The following is a 23218-nucleotide window of genomic DNA, read 5'->3' as shown; positions in this document are numbered from 1 at the left end:
CAGGCCTTTGTCCCTTGTGCTGGGCGAGAGGCTCTCAAATGTTACATATGAATCCTGTATGTCTTTGGACTTTTTGCTCAGAAACTTTTGGATTTTCCTCTTAAGTGCTCCACAACAGACCACCACAGTCAGAGGCACAGCTATCACACAGGCAACTGAGATTACAACTACGTTGATAAGCTTCTGAGTCCCATAAGCACTTGCTGCTGCATCTGTGGAGAAGATTACACACTGCTCTTTTTTAGGGATCAGACCTTTTACACACACACAAGCAATGTATTTGGTTTTAGGAACCAAGCCCTCAATGATGATACGATTGTTGCCAGGACTGACATTGATTCTGCGCATGTCCCTCTCTCCAAATACTGCGTACAGCACACTAAAGGCAGTTGTGTTGTTGGCTTTTGGAGCTCTCCAAATAAGGCACACTGTATAGTCTGTATCTCCAATGACTTTGACTGAGCGGACAATCCTGTCCAGATCTTGCTGCAGAGATGATGCATTGGCTGCGAGGTTGCTCATGTTGTCATCTAGAAGTCGATCATGGCTAGATTGTACCTTTGTCCCACTCTCTGGAGCACTGTCACTCTGCATGCCAGTATGGGGACCAGTGTCATCTATAGGACTTGTTATTACAGGAACAGAGGAAGGTCTTGGGGAAATATATTTGGTAATAAAATTTTCTTTTTCAATAGGGTTTTGTAAGTCATCTTTGATTTTCTTTATAGTTCCAGTTCCATTGTCTAACTTTTGAGACTTGCTTATGACTAAAGCAATCATAGTTTCTGCAGTCCCAGCATAGTTTGTTGCTTCACAAATGTATTTTCCAGAGTCATGAAAGGAGACAGCAGGCACATTTAGAATAGACCAAACAATTCCATCTTTAGAGTTCTCTTGATTAACTGGAAAATAACAATAAAAGACAAAATCTATGTAAAAACTCAAGTGAAGTTTAACAAGAAGCCAGAAATAAACAGCTGTATGTAATCACACATCTTTAATGCTATGTGTTTTTAGGCCTTCTCTTTGTAATGCACTTACATTTTATTTCTGGTGTACCTTACTGTAAGTACCACTGTGTTGACCTACCTGTCCCATTCAATGTCTTCCCATCTGCCCTTCTCCATGTCAGCTTGGGTATGGGAATACCAACAGCACCACAGCGCAGCAACACATTGCTGCCCACGATGCTTCTGATGCGGGATACAGCCGAATGAACTTTGGGCTCCTGACATTGTCTCAGGTCGGCATTTTTTAACAGAACCCCTGAGAGATTCTCAGGAATGGTACACCTCAGGCTAGTGTCAATGAAGGTCACGGACAGTGATAGAGATTTTGAAAACTGGACCAGGCCATACAACCGACAGTCACAAAGCCAAGGATTGTCATGGAGTCCTGTGGCAGGAAGACAAAGGATGCTATTCATGAAAAAAAATATGAATGGTGACTGGAGTTACACATAATTATACATATAATCTTAATACACAAAAAAACTGTTTACTTCAGTAAATTTGTTTGGGTAAGACAAAGTACTTAGAGTCAGTTATCCACATTTATAGAAAATGACAAAATGTGGCTCCCCTCGTTTGCTTATACTGTAGATTGAGTATGATGACTCTCACTCCCACTCATTCTCTATACTTCTTATCCTGTACAGGGGCATGTGGAGCTTAGATGCACCATGGATAGGGTGCCAATACATCACATGGCACACGTACACACTCACTCACTACACACTACAGGCAAATTGGAAATGTCATTTAGTTTAATCTGCATGTCTTTAGACTGAGCAAAGCACCCAAAGGAAGCCCATCAAGCACGGGGAGAACATGCAAACTCCAAGCACAAACGTGAAAGCAGGACTTAGACCCTCGATCCTGAAGGTGCGGGGCCACAGTGCCAATCATTATGCAACAGGCCACCTCATGGCTATGGCACACAAAACAAGTTTTATTTAATACCAAAATTTTATTTTAATACCAAAAAATGTATTTAAATTAAATTAGTTTTGATTAATGGAAAATCCAGATTTCCAGATAAACTAAATAAAACATTATGGATTCATTCAATATTTAGAAACAAATTATAGAATCACCTTGTAATTTGCAAATCAGTTTGCAAAATAAAAAGCATAATATGCAAATTAGTCTGCAATGAAAAGGTTTAAACAGACCTTATCAAGTTGTTGGACTTTGCTAATTGATAAAAAAAAAAAAAAAAAAACCTTGCTAAAGAATGTCCAGATACTTTTTATTCCTTTGAAAAAAAAAACAGATGTTGTGTTAAGAGTTAAGGATTTTTTTTTTTTTAAAGCATATCAATTGACATGAAGCAAACAGTCTAGGATCTCAAGCTGACTTTATGGTAAAAAAAATGTAAAACACTGGTTTGTGAAAAGTCTTCATCCTGCATAACTATTTTAGGAAGTTTCAAGCGTAATGGATGATTACATATCCAAGTCGGTGCCTCAAAGAATTCTGGTTAAAAATTATCCTTAAAATGCTAATCAGTTTTTGTTTGTTTTGTTTTTCTTTGATGATCCCATATTTTTATCAGTACTTGAACCGTAAAAAATATCACATTGTTTAAAATAATTAAATTTAATTAATTTAAGGTGTTCTTTACTAATTTATAATGTTTAAGTACATGGGGCGTTCATGTTAAACCAGAGTTTGTGATGAAAATTCTTGGGAATGAAGATGTAAAAACTGATATTTATAAAATTAAATGGTGTAAACAATGCCTGATGGTGGTTTTTTTTTTTTGTTTGTTTGTTTTGCTATGAAGTAAAAAGGAAAGAGATTTTTTTGCAAGGATTTGTAACAAGCTGCAGAAAATTTTAAGCTAAGCTAAAATTACCCTACATGTTATTAAAAACTGTATGTTGGTGTTATTAATTTAATGTAGATAGAATGCCTTACCTGGCCCCTTAGATATACTCATGGACCGTGTCTGAAGTACAACATATTTCCTAACTGCTTTTGTATAAAAAAACGTACTGTATACCACCACAAGCTGTAATATTTATTCATTTACTTTTCATCATTACTATCTTCTTAGCATGGCTATACATACCAAGAATTCTTTTTGAACTCTCTGCCCTTTGTATAATTTTGACTGTCATCCAAGTAGTGAGGATTTCAGACGGTATCGTCATCAGGTTATTGCTGGAGAGATCCAGGTATGTTAAAGGTCTTATATACTTTGCTGCCTCTGTAGGGACTGAAGAGAGTTTGTTACCGTGCAAGTCAAGGAGCTTTAGGTTAGGCATATACTTTAAGGACTCCCAAGGAAAATCCATAAGGGCATTTCCATCAAGCCTGAGCTCTGCCAGGCTGTTCAGTCCACGGAAGCTGTCCACATTCAGCGATGACAATACATTAAAGGACATCCACAAAAACTCCAGATTGGGGAGATATTTAAATGCCTCACTGGGGATCTTCTTTATAGCTGTTTTTTCTATTCTAAGTTTGGATGTGTCAGAAGGGAGGCTAGCAGGCACCATAGATATCTCAGGGTCATTACAAATCACACTCCTAGATAGATAAGAGGAAATGAATGATTAGTATAATTTTTCCTTGTAAATTATATGAAATTTATGAGTAAAAAAGAAAAGGAAAAAGCTACAAAAGGGGGATTTTCAACAAAAGTGCATAAAATGCAGATGTTAGTTCTGCAGTCTGCTAATTAAATGATAATTTCAAAAATCATAGACTTGGTGGTTTGGTTAAGATGATTTAAGTTGTCCAACTACAGTATATTTTATGTTAGCAATTCAAACACACAAATGCTTTTACGTGTTCAAATATTTTAGAACACATACCTTGCCCTGGATCCATCACTTAGGTTGTGATAGAGGCAGCTGCACTGAGAAGGACATGATGTCTGCGCAGGTGGAAATCCACCTGATGCAAGCAACAGAGCAAAGAAGACAATGACCATCATCTTTAACCCTCTATACTTCAATATCCAGGAATGAGTCTGGCTGAAGAAACTACACTTTTTCATTTATGGAAATTTCAGTGGCATGTTATAGACAGTCAGTCACCATATTCCATCCTGCTTTGACTAACACGTTTTTCAAATGTACCGTAAGAGCAAGTGAGCAAGAGAGCGAGAGAAAGAGAGAAAAAAAGAGGATTAGAGACTCACATATCCTCATATTCTTGCATTTGGGAGTCTGATAAAACTGTGTAAGTACATAGTCATGTATTATAAGCCAAAAAAGCACTCATGAATTGGTCATAATGCAGACTGATTCCTCAGACATATTAATCTGTCCCATCATGGCAGTTAATCCCATAATTATGCTACGCAATCCCAGGGATTATTTTGGTGAACTGCACTATATACAAATGGCTATTAATGGATGGGTTGCCTAAAATAGCATACCCAATACATCTGAAATAGCATAACTTTGTATAAGGTTACAACTAACTAAAAGAAACTGAATTTTTGGTTAATGTGTTACTGTTTTAGTTGACATAACACTCTTTTTAACTTAATTTCTCAACTCTTCTTTTTAAAACAAAACTCTGCCTAGATCCATACTAAATGCACATCACATCAGATATTTAAAAAAATAAAAAGGTATGTGGTTTAGATATAGTAAATTTAATTCGATTCAGTTTTATTTGAACAGTTTGGCAGCAAAATAAGATAACTCCACTTTTGCAGTTTTCTAATTTAGCAAATTAGTTTTTTCCAAGTCGGTAGAATATCGGTACCGATATCAATATCGGTAGAAGGATGCTGAAGTTGGAACTGCCAGGCAGGAGGTCTAGAGGAAGACCAAAGAGGAGATTTATGGATGCAGTGAGAGAGGACATGAAGTTAATTGGTGTGAGAGAAGAGGATGCAGAGGATAGGGTTAGATGGAGGCAAATGATTCGCTGTGGCGACCCCTGAAAGGGAACAGCCGAAAGACAAAGAAGAAGAGTTTTTTCCAAGTGATGAAGAAATATTTTTTGTGCATATTTTCTTTGAGGGTTAAAATTCACAAATGGCAAATCATTTTGTCAAAATTGTTTCAAATACATCAGTATGCGCTGTTTATTTATAAAAAAAAAATTATTTGTCACATACACATTAATGCACAGTGAAATTCATTCTTCGCATATCTCAGCGGAACCCAGGGTCTGCCATGATACAGCTTGTAATTACATTACAGTATCCGATGCAGTTTTGTTAAGTATATAAAATGATTTTTAAATAACTTTAAATTGCAAAATGTCTTATTTAGAATTTAAAGTACACAGAATTGTGTACTTTAGATGTTAAGCAACACATACCGTAATTCATTACTGCTAGAGTGACTATAAAGGTAAGAAAGCGTAAAAAATTATTTTCTTGGCTTTACGAAAACTATTTGGACACATTTAAACGACTAATTCCGCAACTGTGTTGCATAAGAAATAACTTCACTATCTTAAATGCAATTGGCTTGTCATTGGCTTGTTTTCAATTTAAACATTTGTTAAAGGTAATCTATGTGTTAAACTATAATAATTTGCCAAAATTAATAAGAAATCCGAAAAAGGTCAAGCATTTACTATGTTTTGCTGTCAAGATGTTCATGTGTGTAGTACTTTTATCAGTGGACAAAGGAGGTTTAAAGCAATTTATAAATTCCTGATGTAATTTTCCCATTTATAAAATTTTCCTTTAATAAAAGATAGTGGCATGTGACAGTGACCTGCAGAGAAAAATTTGATAAAGCCTAAATAATCAGTCAAATTTATAAACTGGTTGTAGTGGTCTAGTTTAAGTCTACTGATAAGCTACTACAAATAGTATTCCAACAATCTTGCATACAAATGGTGTAAATGTACAACACCTATTGTGCAAAAAAGTTAATATAAACAGGGTTTTTCCTCTTTATTTTTTAAGAGTACAGCGTGTTATTCATACCAAAATTCCTTTAAAATGTAAGTGTTTTATTAGTGGCTTCTTTGCACTAAACATGGTTTAAATTATTTTACAAAATATTAATTACAAATAAATTTTACTAATTATTTTATTGAATAAACCAAAAAAAAATTGTTTATACAAGATCCATTTGACAGTGGATTATTTTATATTTTATATATATTATTTTTCATTTTTAAAAATTCACAATGTTAAACGCATTTGGCTTTCAAAATAAAAATCAGGTCTACTGTATGATACCATGAAGTAGCCTAAGTTTTATAACAAATATTAATGATCTTATTTTGATTTAAACCTTATTGACTACTGTACCTGGACATCAGAAAATTATTCAGTTTGTATAAAGCACATCAGCTTGTTTCACATATGCAACTGAGACTTTAGATAAATAAATAATTAAATAAATACATTTGTGGTTTGAGTTACAAGGGCCCAGTGCTCCAGTAGAGCTTTATGTATAGCAACGGCCTTGCTTAGAACTGTGTAGTTGCTTAATGAGATGAGTGCAGACTTACAATAAACCTAAAGCTGATTAGTTCATGTTCTTAGACAGAAAAGAACTCAGTGAACATGAACAACAAAATGCAAAAAAAAATAATTAGGCCACATTTCAACTTCAGGCTATGAAATGAAACTAAAATTAAAACTAAAATGCTGACAAAATTAAACATTTTGCATTGTTGTTTGCGTATTAGCGAGAGCGACAAGAGAGGGAGAGGGAGCAGTGAGTCCCTGCATTGTGGACAGGGATGACAGCCAGGATAGAGATTTTTTAGAGACTACCCCCTCATGCCTAAACCAATCAGACATAAAAAGGAGAGTGTTTTGATGGGCTGGGTCATGTGCCATTCTCCACAGAAAGGGCCATCGAAAGGCTTGTTGTGTAACTGAATGAGCGCATTGTGTAAACACGCATTAGTGAGTCCATGCCTGGTATGTTCATTAAGAAATTCTTTAGTGGATTGGGGCTTTTGCATAATGACAATCCTGCCCTTTTCTCAGATTTTACTCACTAAGATCTTTGAACATTTTCTTCTCATTACACTCACAGGTTAGGTTTGTGACTTTGGGGTTTTATTTAATTTTCTAAATTTTAAGCAAATATTATATTTCAAAAATTATAAAATCGATATGGATTCTTCTTCTCTTCTGCCGGAGGGATTCTCTGAGCTTGATATTTTTGCACTGGGATCATGCCTGCTTGTGGAGGGTAAGAAACAATGTTGATGAGTTAATGTTTTCCCTCTTTTTTTGTCTTTTTATTGATGGTTTGTAACTATGCCATTTAATGTACCGCCTTCATGCTGTGTAAATGTTTCGCTACATTTGCCCTTTGATGTATTCCGAAGGTATCCTTGGGTTTTTCATGAACGCTGTCACCGTTGTTGCATTCCTTACAATCAGAGATTTGCGGACTCCGAGTAACTTCCTGGTTTTCAGTTTGGCTTTAGCAGATATGGGCATTTCTACAAACGCAACCATTGCTGCTTTCTCAAGCTTTTTGCGGTGAGTTTTTGATTTCAGTTACAAAAAAGACAAAGCTGTTGACTTGCATGGATTTCATACTGTATGATGACTGAATCAGCATGGGCAGATAGAAACTTAAAAAAATTGGGGTAGGCAAAGATGTATATAATAGCATATGTCTAATTATTTTGTGATAAATAAACTTACAGATACTGGCCTTATGGATCTGAAGGTTGCCAGACCCATGGCTTTCAAGGATTCCTAACTGCCCTCTCTAGCATCCATTTCATTGCAGCTATTGCTTGGGACAGATACCACCAATACTGTACCAGTAAGGAAATTGACAACAGTTTGTGTTTATGTACACTAGACTCTCTCTCTTTCACAAGCAATATAAATTAAGCTTATCATACTTCATCAGCATGTATGTATTTTAAGAACATAATTTTGTGATTCAGATATTTGGCTTATAATTAAAATGTGTACAATCACATTTGGCAATGTATTGACATTAATGAGATACTATGCATTTTTTAGTTATTAAGATTCAAGATTCAAAAAAAATTTATTAATCCCAGAGGTAAATTTCTTATACTTGGTTACAGTTATATGAGTAATTCAGAGTTTGCTATGGTAATTGCAGAGTGGTATGCCCAAGAGGATTGTTAAATAATCTCCACTATGAGAACCACTATGTTGTGGACTTAAGTATTACATTTGCTAAGATTTTCTTCAGTTTCTTCACTTTTGTCAATACTAACAAAAGTCCATCTGCCACTGGTCCTATTCAGGCTGGACTGGCTATGGAGGCTTAACCCATTCATCCATCACAAAAGCGTCTGAGCTTTAGAGTCCTAATTACTGTAGGAACTACAAATTAGGAATGTTCAAAAGAGTCAAATCCACGGAGAACAAAAACAGTGTTTACCCTCAGTGCTGACTATGCATATACACCACTTTACTAGAAACACTTAATAATACTGGAAAATGTCTCCATTTGCTCTCAATACAGCCTTTTATGGCATGGAGTCCTTGATGTTGTTAAATGTTGTTAATCACATTCCTATTCTAATCTCAGGTCCAAATGTTATGCCATTCCTGTAGATTTTTAGATGCATTTTCATGCTGTGATGCTTCCATTAACCCACATCCCAAAGGTTTTCTAATGGATCTGGTAGGATTCATTGGAAAGGCCACTGAAGAACATTACACTCACTGTCATGTTTATGAAGCTAGTTTGAGATGACTTTTTCTTAGTGTCATGGCAATGCTGGAAGTAGACAATAAAAGATGGCTAAAGTGTAACCTGAAGGGATGCACATAGTCAGAAATAATACTTACTTAGACTGTAGCATTTAAGCATCGACTGATTAATGTTAATGGGTCGGGTGAAAATGTGTCTAGAAGACATTCCTGTAACAATGCAGGTCTCACGAGAGGCAGAACTGCATGAAAATACTCTGCACGGTTCAGAACAAACAGATCCAAGGGTCGTGAACCCACAGAGTTCTGAACAGGCAAAGACTCTGTCATTTATATATGCAGTTGCCAGGCAACGCCACTGCAAGGCAATCAGCCTTGATACGCCGCACCTGGCGGCATGTCTATTTAAGGGTCCTGATACTTTAGCGCTTCGTGCGATCATTAGTTAGTACCAGTAAGGTATCAGGACAAAGACAAAAACAAAGACAAAGGAAAAGACGCGCAGCAAGCAAAGGCAAAGACCCAGCCTCTGTCTTCTTAAGACACCGGCAAGAGAGAGAGAGCAGCAGAACAGGAAAGTCCTTAGACTCATTTTGCATCTTTTCTGGAATCTAAAATCACGCAAAGGTCTTTTCTCACTCACTAAAACAATCATCATCTATACCACTTAATCCTGTATTCTGGATCACGGGGGACCTGGTGTCTATCCCAGTAGACAAAGGGCACAAGGCAGGTTTCAGGTACCCTGGACAGGGTGCCAATCCATCACAGGACACACAAACATACATACACTCGCACACTACGGGAAATTTGGAAATGGCAATTAGCTTAACCTGCATGTCTTTGGACTGTGGGAGAAAATCTGAGAACCCGGAGGAAACCCACTAAGCACGGGGAGAACATGCTAATTCTATGCACACACAGACAGGAATCAAACCTGGCCAGTAATTAAACCTGGAATCTGGAGGTGCAAGACGACAGTGCTAAGCACTACACCACTGTGGTGCCTAAATACCAGGCTGAAATTCTCAATAATAAAATGTAAAAATGAGTGAAGTGTATGGGTCAATTTCTGTTGGTGTTGGTGGTGATGATTGCTTGTTTGTTTCTTGTTTCCAAAGAAACAAAGTTGCAGTGGAGCAGTGCCATCACCATAGCTATTTTCATCTGGCTATTTACTGCATTCTGGGCAGCTATGCCTCTGATTGGTTGGGGAGAGTATGACTATGAGCCATTACGCACCTGCTGTACTCTGGACTTAAGCAAAGGAGATAGGTATTAAAAATCCTTTTTAGATAAGTTTCTGGTGTTGATCACTTGCCCAAAGCTTTAGCCTTCACACCACAATGTTTCATACATTGCTATGTTAGTACTGTAATGTTTATATTTAAAACCAAATTGTCATGTGCCAACAGTTTGAACAATTGTACAGTGGAACCTTGGATTATGAACATAATTTGTTCTGCAAATGGGCTTATATTTCAAAACACACGTAAATTAAAGCAAATTTTCCCATAAGAAATAATGGAAACTCAAAAGCCCAAAATAAAATAAAAGAATTAATACAAAATAAGTAAAAAGTAAAAAATAAAACAAATTAACCTGCACTTTACCGTTTAAAAAATGTAACAATAAACCCCGTCAAATAAGTGTTTCTGTTTATGCGCGCAGGCGCTGTGTATGTGTGTGTGTGTGTGTGTGTGTGTGTGTATACAGCCGGGAAAAATGGGTATTTAGTCAGTCAACAATTGTGCAAGTTCTCCCACTTAAAAAGATGAGGGAGGCCTGTAATTTTTTATTATAGGTATAAAATAAGAATAAGAAATCCAGAAAATTACATTGTCTTTTTTTTAAGGAATTTATTTGACAATTATGGTAGAAAATAAGTACTTGGTCAAAAACAAAATTTCATCTTAATACTTTGTTATATACCCTTTGTTGGCAATGACAGAGGTCAAACGTTTTTTGTAAGTCTTGATAAGGTTTTCACACATTGTTGCTGGTATTTTGGCCCATTCCTGTTGATGTTTTGGGGCAACACTTTCAACTTCCTCCAAAGATTTTCCATGGGGTTGAGATCTGAAGACTGGCTAGGCCACTTCAGGACCATGAAATGCTTCTTAATGTATGAAGCCACTCCTTCGTTGCCCGGGCGGTGTGTTTGGGATCACTTTCATGCTGAAAGACCCAGCCACGTTTCATCTTCAATGCCCTTGCTGATGGAAGGAGGTTTTCACTCAAAATCTTACAATACATGGCCCCATTTATTCTTTCCTTTACACGGATCAGTTGTCCTGGTCCCTTTGCAGAAAAACAGCCCCAAAGCATGATGTTTCCACCCCCATGCTTCACAGTAGGTATGGTGTTCTTTGGATGAAACTCAGCATTCTTTCTCCTTTAAACACAAAGTTTTATTTTGGATTAATCTGACCATATGACATTCACACAATCTTCTTCTGGATCAACCAAATGCTCTCTAGCAAAGTTCAGATGGGCCTGGACATGTACTGGCTTAAGCAGGGGGACACGTCTGGCATTGCAGGATTTGAGTCCCTGGCGGCGCAGTGTGTTACTGATGGTAGCTTTTGTTACTTTGGTCCCAGCTCTCTGCAGGTCATTCACTAGGTCCCCTAGTGTGACAATCCTGTCTCGGACGTCTACAGACAAATCCTTTGACTTCATGCTTGGTTTGTGCTCTGACATGAACTGTCAATTGTGGGACCTTATATAGACAGTTGTGTGCCTTTCCAAATTATGTCCAATCAACTGAATTAACCACAGGTGGACTCCAATTAAGTGCAGAAACATCTCAAGGATGATCAGGGGATACAGGATGCACCTGAGCTTAATTTTGAGCTTCATGGCAAAGGCTGTGAATACTTACGTACATGTGCTTTCTCAATTTTTTTTTTTTTTTATAAATTTGCAAAAAATCTTAAGTAAACTTTTTTCATGTTGTCATTATGGGGTGTTGTGTGTAGAATTTCTGAGGGAAAAAAATGAATTTAATCCATTTTAGAATAAGGCTGTGAAATGAAAAAGCAATGCGCAGTGATTTTTTTATTATTAAATCATATTTCCTGGATGCAGCTAAAGTAAGAGGAGAGGAGAATTCAGACCCTCCCCTCTTCCTCTTCTCATCTTACACAGTAACCCTTCCTCCTCTCTTATATTAGTTTCACACACACACACACACACACACAGTAACGGAAAGAGTGTTGTATCGAAAACAGTCTTTCTGTTTGTGTGTGTGTGTGTGTGCGCGTGTGTGCGTGTGTGCGTGTGCGTGTGTGTGTAAACCTAAAATAAGAGAGGATGAAGGGTTACTGCAGTGAATACTACTTCTGGATGCACTGTACCTATGATGAAAAATACGTCAGGCGTCTCGCATGTTTTTAAGTGGGAGAGCACAATTGGTGGCTGACTAAATACTTATTTTTTCCCGCTGTATGTGTGAAGCTAAAGTAAGAGGAGAGGAGGATTCAGACTCTCCCCTCTATCTCTTCTCATCTTACACAGTAACCCTTTCACACACACACACACACACTAACAAAAAGACTGTTTTATCATAAAAATTAAAAGGGACATCGCAAATGACAATCGCGTAATCGCACACTAATCACTGCTGTAAAGTAAAAATAAAACAAATTAACCTGCACTTTACCTTTGAAAAGAATTACGAGAGAGCAGTGTTTACATAAGAAAGAGAGAGGGAGAGAGAGAGAGAGAGTGTGTGTGTGTGTGTGTGTGTGTGTGTGTGAAGATGAGAGAAGGAGAGACATACATAATAAATATATGTCTCTCCTATACATGCACGCACATACATAACGTCATGCTGGCAGAGAGAAAAAAGAGATCTTTAACCTCTTTAATGAAACTTTCTTTTGCTTTACTTGCACATACACACGTTACAGTATAAGAAACAGTACACACACACGCATACAGACACAAAATAAAATATGTTTTACACACACACACATGGTCAAAGTGTTATAGTAAACTATATACGCATAAACAGATGTTGATTATACTAGTAAGAGACGCGCACTAAGACCCAGCAGGGGAGACAATTACCCACATTTCCGCAGCGCAAGAAAGAGAAAAAGCATTAACTCAGTTGTGATCACATGACGTTCGGCGTCAAAACAAGAAGTGCATGCGTGATGCATGATACTCGGTACTTGTAAACCAAGACTTTGATCTTGATTTTTCAAGTCAAAATTTATTAAAAATCTTTTCTCCTCTTGCAGAACACTCGCAAACCACGTTACTCGCAATCAGAGGTTCCACTGTACAGTATATGTGTGCACATGAGAAAGAACAATTACAATAACTTGACCTCATGCATTTGACTTAGGAACTATGTCACCTATCTGATTCCAATGGCCATTTGTAACATGGGAGTTCAGGTGCTTATTGTATTCCTCTCATACCAATCCATTGGCAAGAAATTCAAAAAGACTGGCCAACAAAAGGTAAGAAAAATACACGTTTATACTATTAAATATATTTGTTGTATTTTCATAACTATATATCATTTATAGCACAATTGTTCAGCTACATTTAATGCATCCTGAACTGCTTTCAGCTGCAACCTCCACTGTAATGTAAATCACAACTGAGTCTGCCATTTCTGCTTAAGTTGTAAAATGGTTGAACTGTATATTGGGTGAAATATTTGTATACAGTTGCAATCAGAAGTTTACTTACACTTCATGAACATGACTGTTGTTATACTGTATTGCAATATTGGGTTTACACTTTTTTCCTGGGACAGAAAGGTTGTACTAGAAAGGTTCTAATGTTACCATAGGGTAAACATTATACCTGAAAGTTTAATTCATTCATTCATTTATTCATTCATTCATTTAGTGGCCCCAAAATATCCCAAAATGTCTTTTAATTTGTCAAACCCAAGCTCTAAACCCAAAAACCTAGGCATCCTGTTAGGGACAGATGACAGATCTTCTCTCTGCCAACATATAAAGGGTTAGTATAATTCTTTAGGGGATTGCACAATGTGAATACAATAATGAAGGAGGACTACAAATACAACCAAATACTGTACAATCCTTCAGTATCATCTCAAATAATCAGCTAGACAGTTGAAACTGCAGTGACCTTAACCACATATCAAAGCTAGTTGTGAAACAAATAAAGCAGACTAACCCTAAATTTGTAACACCATATCAAAAATGTACCATATAAAAAAATAGATAAATAAAGAAAAAAAAATGCACAGTGCATACAGTGCCCGAAAATCAACAAATAACTTATCACATTACCAGTGACAACAAAAAGAATAGTCAAATGTATGACCACAGTTCTGACAGAAGTTTGTTGCTGTCATGTATTATAGTTTGCCCTGTACAAGAGACAGTTAGTCACTAATTAGTTCTAGCCTAACTGGCTGCAGAGTTGTGCTATTTAACTAAACAAATGATAAACTGACTACGTGACAATGGATTTAGCTTCTGGAGGCATAGTCTGGGTCATCATCAGACCAAAACCCAAGAGAAAATTGTTGGACAACAGTGAGGAGGCAGTAGCAGTCAAAAAACCTGTATGTACATGATTTTCAAGAAGCAATCAAGCAGGCATAAATTTAGCGAGTGACACGAGAGTACAGCAGATGTCTTTTTGACATTATGCCCAGTCAGATCCAGTAGGTATGAAGAATGAAGGACTTCATATAAAATGTTGATTGTTGTATAGCATTTCATTGCATAAAATAAGAAATTATTCTTATTATCTTGTCATAATTTTGAAAAAATTTAAATGTTATTAAAACATTGTATTTCATTTCAATACTTTTGGTCACCACTGTATGGTAAAATAAAATAATTTGCAGTTTAATACTATGGAACTAATAATTTATGCTACATGCCAGTACTTATTTGGACAACATGAGAAAAAAATAAATTACAGTCATCAATTAATTTATTGATTATTTTTTATAATTTCATTTAAAAATATAAATACAAATATCATCCATGTATCCAACAGTACAACAGAGACAGAATATACAGTATATCTTTCATCTTTTTTTTATGGATTATGGTTGGAACTGGTTTTCACACAAATAGACAAATAAAAATAGTAAAGATAATGTTTGTGCATATGTTTATTTGTGAATCAAAATGCAACATATACTGTATATTATACTGTATATTATAACTGGTTCAAATAAGGCCAGGTGTGTACAAAGCTTAATGAGAAGTGATTTTAATTATTTCAAATACAAAATAAACATATTTATTTAATGCACAATTCTATTATATAATGTATGAATATGTGAAATATAATTATGAAATTAATTATAGAAGATAGAAAAAACTAATTGTCTTTAGTGATCCTGTCTGTGCAAATAGTAATATGACTAGCACATTCAGACAGGCTTCATTACTAAATTTACTTTCCTGCTCCCCTCAACAGTTCAACTGTAGCACTCCTTTAAAGACCCTGCTATTCTGCTGGTTCCCTTACGGTATCCTCGCTTTTTATGCTGCTGTGCAAGATGCGAATGCTTTGTCACCTAAACTGAGAATGGTAGGACTATATAATGTCTCTTTGTCTCTTTGACTAAAGTATTGACTTTATAAAAATCTAAGTCATAAAACCCAAGCAATTTTATCAATGATACCAATGCTCACTGCACATACTGTAGATTTCTGAACTTAATTGTATTATTATAATTTATATATTATTAAGGTATAAAATAACCATAACTATGTGTCATTACAGATTGCTCCTATCGTGGCTAAGACATCTCCAACATTCAATGTCTTTGTTTATGCACTCGGAAATGAGAATTACAGAGGAGGGATCTGGCAGTTGCTCACAGGACAAACGATTGAACCTCCTGCTACTGAAACTAAGTTTAAATAAACCAAGCATATTATAATAACTCATACAGAGAACTAAGTCTATCCTGAGAACATTTGGCAGTTTTATTTCCTCCAAGAAATAATATCATGAAGCTGCAGGCTGTAAACCTTCTTTACCATGACATAATGTCCATATTAAACTTAAAAATAGAATTATATACAGTAAGTGTATTTCCATTTCTCATGATTAAGACCTATTCGACAGGAGATGATTATGCACAACAGTTATGCTTTTTATCCTGCACATCTCACTTCCTCTTACATAGGTTCACACAGTCTATATCTTTACCTATTAACATATATGAAAGTGATACACTTTATGGCTAAATAGTATCTGGAGACCTGAATATCAAATTAATATGTGGATCTTTTCTAAACTATGACACAAATTAAAACCACACAATTGTTTAGAATGTTCAACATGAACAGACCCAAACCTGAAAAGATCCATAACCTTGACTTACTAAGGTTGGTATGAAAGACCATGAGTGGCATGAACAAAACCCGGGTGTCAACCCCACTGAACACCTTTGGAATGACCTGGAAAGCAGATTGCATAATCTTCCTTCTTTCCCCACATTAGTACCATTGAACTCATTATTGCTTTTATTGCTGGTTGCCACAGCCACTGCCAAGAGAATGCAGGTTTTGGCAGTGGCTGTGGTAACCAGAATGCAGCCAAGAAAGGACTGCATATTAATGCCCAGGGTTTTGGAATGGGATGTGCCACAAGTATATAGTACATGTGTATGATGGTAAGGTATCCACACACCTTTGGCCAAATAGTGTAAAGGCGTAGGAGCATAAAAGTTTTAAATCTACTTTTTTAGCATTGTCACTGTTCCCATTCAGTCTCATAAATAGTGTTCTTTTATCTATTACATGGTATGCAATGAGATTGTTGCTGCATTTTAATTACTAAACTTAACCAAAACAACTTAAAGATCACTTTATACTTTATACTTCAGGTAAGTTTAGAAATTTAAAGTACAGTAAATACATAATTTAACTATTGAAGTAAACTAGTCAGAGATACTCACAGAGACAGTTGTTCTAGACAATTTATTTTTCATAATTATAGGAAAATTATAATAGCACAACAGATCAATTAAGTTGTCTCTGTTATTATCTGTATTATGGTCATTTTATTTTGTAGCTACTAACATGCACTGTGATGTAATTTAGAGAATTATTAAATCATATTAATGCTAGAGATTTAGGAAGAGAGAGAAAGAGACTAAAAGTAAGAGTTTGAAAAACATGCGAAACTTTCGTTTATAATATTTTGTTGCCTTGGAAGTTCCAAAGCTTTACATACAGTATGTTGTTAAGACTTATCACTGTCTTCTGTATTAATTATTGAGAAGTATGTTAGTAATGCCATATCTATATCTTCTATATTATTAATATTATATGTCTGCATCATATAATAAATGTTTCAACCTTTCTCTAAATCAGTTCACCCCTACCGCCACTTTCCTCATTTTTATTCATTGGTGCTACAACTACAGTACCGAATAAAAGAATATGTTTTTTTTATTTTTCAAGTCAGTCTTGAATGAAAATTGACATACAAACCAGTACATTACCATATGTCCTGGTTGTCATAAAATGTTCCTTGTCTGCACACTGATCATAAATTTGGTTTAGCAGAACTTTGGAATGCTTTTTTGCATGGAAGGTTGTGGAGTTTGGCCCTAATTACTTACATTGTGCTTGTGTTCTGGGTGACAAACTTCCATTTGCAAAGCAGGAAGTCTTATGAGAACTGAGACCTATGGCAATGTACTTATATGCACCTGTGTTTTAATTTAAGATTGTTATTTTTATTATTATATAGAAGTTGTTTACAGTTGTCTATAGTGGGGTTTTATAAAACATACTTTTTGTAAGCATTTTGTAATACAGTGCACTATTATTTGTTGCCACGGCAGCCTACTTCATCCTCACATTCTGATTTGCTCAGACATCATTACATTTCTCGAACAAAAGAATCGGTTTCTGTGCAGGTCTATAATCTTACTGCAGTGACAACAGTCAGGACCCAGATAGGGTGAGCTTGGGCTCTCTTTAAAACCCCTTTAAATCAGTTAACGCATACACAGAGGTGGAAAGTAATGAATTACATTTACTCGCATTACATTAATTGAGTAGGTTTTTGTGTACTTGTACTTTTTAAAATAGTTTTTAAGATCTGTAATTCTACTTTCACTTAAGTATGTTTTGTTTAAAGTATTGTTAAAGTATACTTTTGTGTAAAGTATTTAAATCATATTCACTACTGAGTAAAGAATAAATGAATAAAAATGAAAAATAATACAAATAATACAACAGGGAAGGAAAAAATTGCACCCCGGAAACCACTGCACTGACTGATTGATAGGCGTGGAGAACAAACGCTCTAAATTCACAAGAACGATGGAGACGGATAAAACAGATGTCAGTGATGCAGAACCAGCTGAAAGTGAAATGCCAACAAATTCTTAGTAAGCAAAGCCCTGGTCATATTTAAGCGACCACTTTGATTTCAAGCACAACAATAAACAGATTAATTATGCAAGGGTGTTCCATCAAATTTACTTGAGTACAAAATTTTATTACTCTTTTCACCTCTGTGCATACACTATTTAATATGGCTGTCTTACAAAACTGCAAGGACCATTCCCATAGTCCTATACGTCAACAACAACAAAAGTGTTTTAGGGACCTCTGCTGGTAGAAAGTTCTTAAGCTCCTGCAGAGGTTTTATTTCTCAAATGTGGTATAATATTACATTTCAAAAGCCAAAGAAAACTCTGGTCATTTTTATATTATAGCCACGCGTAGTTCCATTCTTTTAATGTGAGATTGAATTTGAACTATTGTTCTTTCCAGTATGCAAGAAAGATGAACTGTCTGTGTTACACCATGACGTTGAGTTATTGGATTAATTAACTGTGCTAACTGGATATAAACACTGTATTTCTATCTATTCTATAACCTCGAGATGTCAGTATTGTCCTTCTAAAGAAGGAGCTGGATTAAATCCTTTTGATGTAATTTGCTTCAACACCAGATGGCGCCAAACCCTAATATGTAATTATATAGTACGATACATTTAATATGATTAAGAAAACATGTTAAATGTGTTGTAATGGTATTTTTTGTGTTTCTAATCAAATTAATTATTTGTCTTAAACAGCATTGTGTCACTGATGCAGATGTGTGAGATGGTTAGTGTTAGAGGTCCGATAAAGGATTAAGTCTTAAAACCTTGCAGAGATTGTAGCTGTCCACTCCACAGTGGTGCTGAAGTTCAACTGAATCCTTAACCGAGAAACCCTATACATAATAGACTGATCTCGCCGGCCTAATTCTGTGATCTATGTTTATATATTTCACTACAAATGATTGCTTCCGTTGAAAAGAATATGTGTGTGCTTTACTGTGGCGTTTGAAATAGTCCCGCTTTATACGGTTCATTTTACAGCCAATGAACTTTTAAGGGTAAGACTCTTGCATGACAGTATAGAAAAGGTCAATTCTCACCTTTGAAACAAAAAACACAATGACTGAATCGTAGAATTACATAGTTATTTAAAGTGTACGTCATATGCAGCGTATCTCAAATGCAGTACATATAACAGATACCAGTATTGTTTAGCTGAGTTAATTTTACATCTGCTTTCGGCTGCGTAAAGCTGTTTATCGAGGTTTGCAATAACCGTTGATTTTTTTTTCTAATAATGTACAGTTGTGTACCTTATTTAAGTGCACTTCAATAATTAGTCTAATAAAGAGGTAACACACAAACAAGCACGGCAATTAATGTAATGTGATTTACAGAGCAATTAGCAAAGTGAATGAATGTCACAGTCTTTAATTAAAGAAATAAAAAGTAATTTACTAAATGGTGTAGTAATGATAATTGCGTTTATGCTACAGTTAGGAATGCTACTTGAATAAGCAATAGAAGAACTATTTAATCTTTATTTAAGATTGAATAGTTATTATCATAGGATCATACTTTTTAAAAACATCAACATCAATCACTCGGTTTTTTTTTTTGTTTTGTTTTTTTATTTAACGGATGGTAATTTGGCCCTGAATCGCTTTTATTTGCAGGGCGTGGCTTTAATATGCTGTTGCGTTAAATAAGCTTAATAAATAAGGCTGATTGGGGAACCACTGGGGGGCAAGCAAGAAGTGCGTCACATCCCTGGGAAAAAAAGAGTTGAATGGAATCGGCAAGCTCACATGCAAGCGTCTCACCCACAGCAGCACCAGCAGTTGCGAGCTCAGCTGGGTGATGGCACGCCTCATAGTGCCTCTATAGGTTCACAGTCTACATCCGTTCAGGTGTAAAGTCGCACCATTTCGGCTTTGTGCGTCCACGGTCTCCAAAAAGACTATTTATCACACAATGGAACGCGGTCGAGCGAATTTCTAACTGAGCGCACGTGTTTAAGTTCTCTACATGACCTCGAATGACGGTTCGAGTTACAATGAAACTTTGGCCGACGACGAAAAAACGCGTTCAGCTCAGCAGAGGAGAAAAGCGAGCGCAATGACGGAGCGCAGCGTGCGAAGGTAAAGCAGAAAAGTTCATTAGCTTATCGCGCATTGATAGCTTGTGAAAATACCAAGAAGGCAGAATCCATTTTGAGAAAATATAACACAGTCCTGGAAAGCGCTTATAGCCTATACTGTTTTTGTTGAAACAAGAAAAAGTGTGAATAATGGCTGAAGAGGGATCCGGTGGTTTGGCGCACTCCGCCGCGGTTAAACTCTCAGAGATGGGTGAAAAAACTAAACAACTAGGCACTGCTATCCAAGAACCTGAAAGACAACGGAGAATTATTTTAGTAATCGTCTGTGTCGCACTTTTGCTAGATAATATGCTTTACATGGTGATCGTGCCAATCGTTCCTGATTATTTAGCCAAACTTGAAAGTGAATCCACCAACTCATCCAACAGCACAAAAAACTTCGACCTGCAGATTGGTGTCCTATTTGCATCCAAAGCCATTTTGCAACTTCTCGTAAATCCTCTGACGGGTACCTTCATAGACCGCGTTGGATACGACATACCACTTTTAATTGGACTTTCCATCATGTTTGTTTCCACGTGCATTTTTGCCTTCGCCGAAAACTATGCGACACTTTTCGTAGCGCGGAGTCTGCAGGGTCTCGGTTCGGCTTTTGCAGACACGTCAGGTATCGCAATGATAGCAGACACATACACGGAGGAGGCCGAGAGAAGTCGAGCTCTGGGCATCGCCTTGGCATTTATCTCGTTCGGCAGCCTGGCGGCGCCCCCCTTCGGCGGGGTGCTTTACGAGTTTGCAGGGAAGCGCTTCCCTTTCCTCGCCCTCGCCTGCGTTTGTCTAGTCGACGGTATTTTGTGTTTGACTGTCCTTAAGCCATTTTCCAGCAGGACCAGGGAAAACATGCCAGTTGGCACACCCATTTACAAACTTATGATTGATCCCTTTATAGCAGTGGTGGCAGGTGCACTGACCACGTGTAACATCCCCCTTGCGTTTCTGGAGCCCACCATCGCGAACTGGATGGAGGAGACCATGAAAGCGTCCGAGTGGCAAATCGGACTTACGTGGTTGCCAGCTTTTTTCCCCCATATTTTAGGTGTCTACATTACGGTAAAACTGGCAGCACGGCACCCACATTTACAATGGTTTTATGGCGCACTTGGCATGGTCATAATAGGTGCCAGCTCTTGCACTGTGCCGGCATGCAAAAACTTTGAGCAACTTATAATTCCTCTGTGCGGCATCTGCTTTGGCATTGCGCTGGTGGACACCGCGTTGTTGCCTACACTTGCGTTTCTGGTTGATGTGCGTCATGTTTCTGTGTATGGCAGTGTGTACGCCATTGCGGACATCTCCTACTGCGTCGCCTATGCTCTGGGTCCAGTTGTAGCTGGTAAGATAGTGCACGACCTCGGTTTTGTGCAGCTCAATCTGGGCATGGGCCTCGCCAACATGCTTTACGCGCCAGCCTTGCTCCTGCTGCGCAACGTGTGCCTCATGAAGCCATCTCACTCCGAGAGAAACATGCTGCTGGAGGAAGGGGCCACAGGCCTTTACGACACTATAAAACTAGAAGAGTGCCAAGCCAAGAAAAGGAAGAAGGGCCACAGCACAACGGACAACTGTCTGCCGGTGGACGATAACGGCATATTTGGCGGAAATGTCAGATCATACTCTCAAGAAGAAGCATCTGAACCCGAATATGCATAAATGCACACTGCTAATCACTAATTTTCTGGCCACACACATTTATATACACAATATAACCCTAAAATAGACTTTACCCCTGTCTGGGAAAAAAATGTCAATGTGTTGTCTAGCCATATAATTGCGTATAAATTCTTTCACACTGGTGCAAAAATGTACATAAAAATAATAATAAAAAAATGAACATGCCGAATATGCTGTGTAATTCTAGGACATACTCAGCCCATGTTTGATAAAGATTTAACTGCTTCATGTGTTCTTTTTAAGAATAATACTACAGATTATCAGCCTATATTAGAATCATCCCTCTATCTTTCAAGGTATCACTGTGGATTATTTTTCCTTTGATCAAAGTCATCACTCTTACAATCACTGTTTTAAAATGCGTTCAGGGATATAAATAAACGCACACGTGAAAATGTGCGTCGTTATTCAAAACCGGCTTAAGTTATTGTTGTTTTGCCAGGTCTGTGCTACTAAAACTTATATGCAATGTTACTTGACTATTTGATGGATTAAAAGATGGATCTAATGTGTTGCCTATCCTGCATCTCCACTGTCTATATGTAGTCTATTAATATTGTGAGGGTGTGTTTTTCTGGAATGCGTCAATGTATATTAATGAATCATAAAATGTACATAACGTGTATATCAAATGTATATAATTAAAATAATATATTGGGAGCAGCCTTTTTCTCTTTTTTCATGCTTTATATTTCTGTTGGGAAAACCTTTCCAAGGAACAGTTAAATAAATTTAAATATCACACATGGTTACTTAAGTTTTGTTGCCCATGCTTCACTTTAAAAGAAGGGCATATTCTAATGTATAGGTTTTAATGCAATACATAACGTGGTTTATACTGAATGCATTTAATGAGAAGAAAACAGCCAAGAACACATCCATAATTGTAAAGGCTATAAACATGTAGGAATACAATTATGTTTTATCGGTGTAAAACATAAAAGTGTAAAATGAAGTTCATAAAATAATGAAAATCTGTCTTTTATCCCGAGAAATTAAGTAATCAATTAACTGTTAATTGTGTTATTCCCGGGAGCACTATATCTCTTTATCTTAAAACCAAGTCCTTTATAATGTAAACGGAAAGTACACCTAAGTGTCATACTACATCCATACATACTGCGAATGAGTCAAAACATGATTTTGCTATTTTGACCCAGTACGTTGTAAGCGGTTTCGGACGCAGATAAAGAATGCTACACTTGACGCATGAAGGTTGGTGGGAGGAGCCTCGAGCATCTTTCCCGAGTGCACTGTGGAACTCCAATGCATGGAGTGCGAACAGGGTTCAAAAGAAACGGCAGAGGAACAGCTCTTTCAATTCTAGGAAGAGGACGTTTGCGTGGACATGAATATGGACAAACTTTTTAAGGCTTTCCAAGACATGACAACGTCGTTCTGGTAAGTAAAGAGCTCTGAAAAACTTTGCTTTATAGGTCAATTTTATATCTATTCATAACGCTCCAAGGCTGC

The 23218-nt window shown here is 36.8% G+C and overlaps 3 protein-coding genes across 3 annotated transcripts in view; 2 read left to right on the top strand and 1 right to left on the bottom strand.

The window, feature by feature from the left end:
- The window catches only part of lrit1a (leucine-rich repeat, immunoglobulin-like and transmembrane domains 1a), a 4083-nt gene extending 123 nt beyond the window's left edge, over nt 1–3960 (bottom strand). The window contains exons 1-4 of the mRNA XM_053501514.1: nt 3824–3960; nt 3076–3536; nt 1090–1395; nt 1–902 (exon numbers count right to left, since the gene is read on the bottom strand). The exon at nt 1–902 is cut by the window's left edge and continues 123 nt beyond it. Coding sequence (XP_053357489.1) covers nt 1–902; nt 1090–1395; nt 3076–3536; nt 3824–3945 — 1791 coding nt within the window. The 5' untranslated portion in view covers nt 3946–3960. The remainder of the gene's footprint in view (nt 903–1089; nt 1396–3075; nt 3537–3823) is intronic.
- Nucleotides 3961–6838: 2878 nt separating this feature from the next.
- rgra (retinal G protein coupled receptor a) lies at nt 6839–16942 on the top strand. The gene is made up of 7 exons (XM_053501291.1): nt 6839–7138; nt 7278–7434; nt 7605–7726; nt 9720–9873; nt 12956–13073; nt 15034–15147; nt 15343–16942. Exons 1-7 carry the CDS (start codon nt 7060–7062, stop codon nt 15484–15486), a joined length of 888 nt encoding a protein of 295 aa, XP_053357266.1. The 5' UTR covers nt 6839–7059; the 3' UTR covers nt 15487–16942.
- Nucleotides 16943–19824: 2882 nt separating this feature from the next.
- Nucleotides 19825–22339, top strand: slc18a3a (solute carrier family 18 member 3a). Its single transcript, XM_053502625.1, has one exon. It carries the CDS (start codon nt 20204–20206, stop codon nt 21722–21724), a length of 1521 nt encoding a protein of 506 aa, XP_053358600.1. The 5' UTR covers nt 19825–20203; the 3' UTR covers nt 21725–22339.
- Nucleotides 22340–23218: the final 879 nt, after the last annotated feature.

The sequence above is a fragment of the Clarias gariepinus genome, chromosome 8 (genome assembly GCF_024256425.1).
Source record: "Clarias gariepinus isolate MV-2021 ecotype Netherlands chromosome 8, CGAR_prim_01v2, whole genome shotgun sequence".
Classification (NCBI taxonomy): domain Eukaryota; kingdom Metazoa; phylum Chordata; class Actinopteri; order Siluriformes; family Clariidae; genus Clarias; species Clarias gariepinus.
Note: the sequence above shows the minus strand (reverse complement) of the source record. Positions and strands in the feature narration are given on the sequence as shown.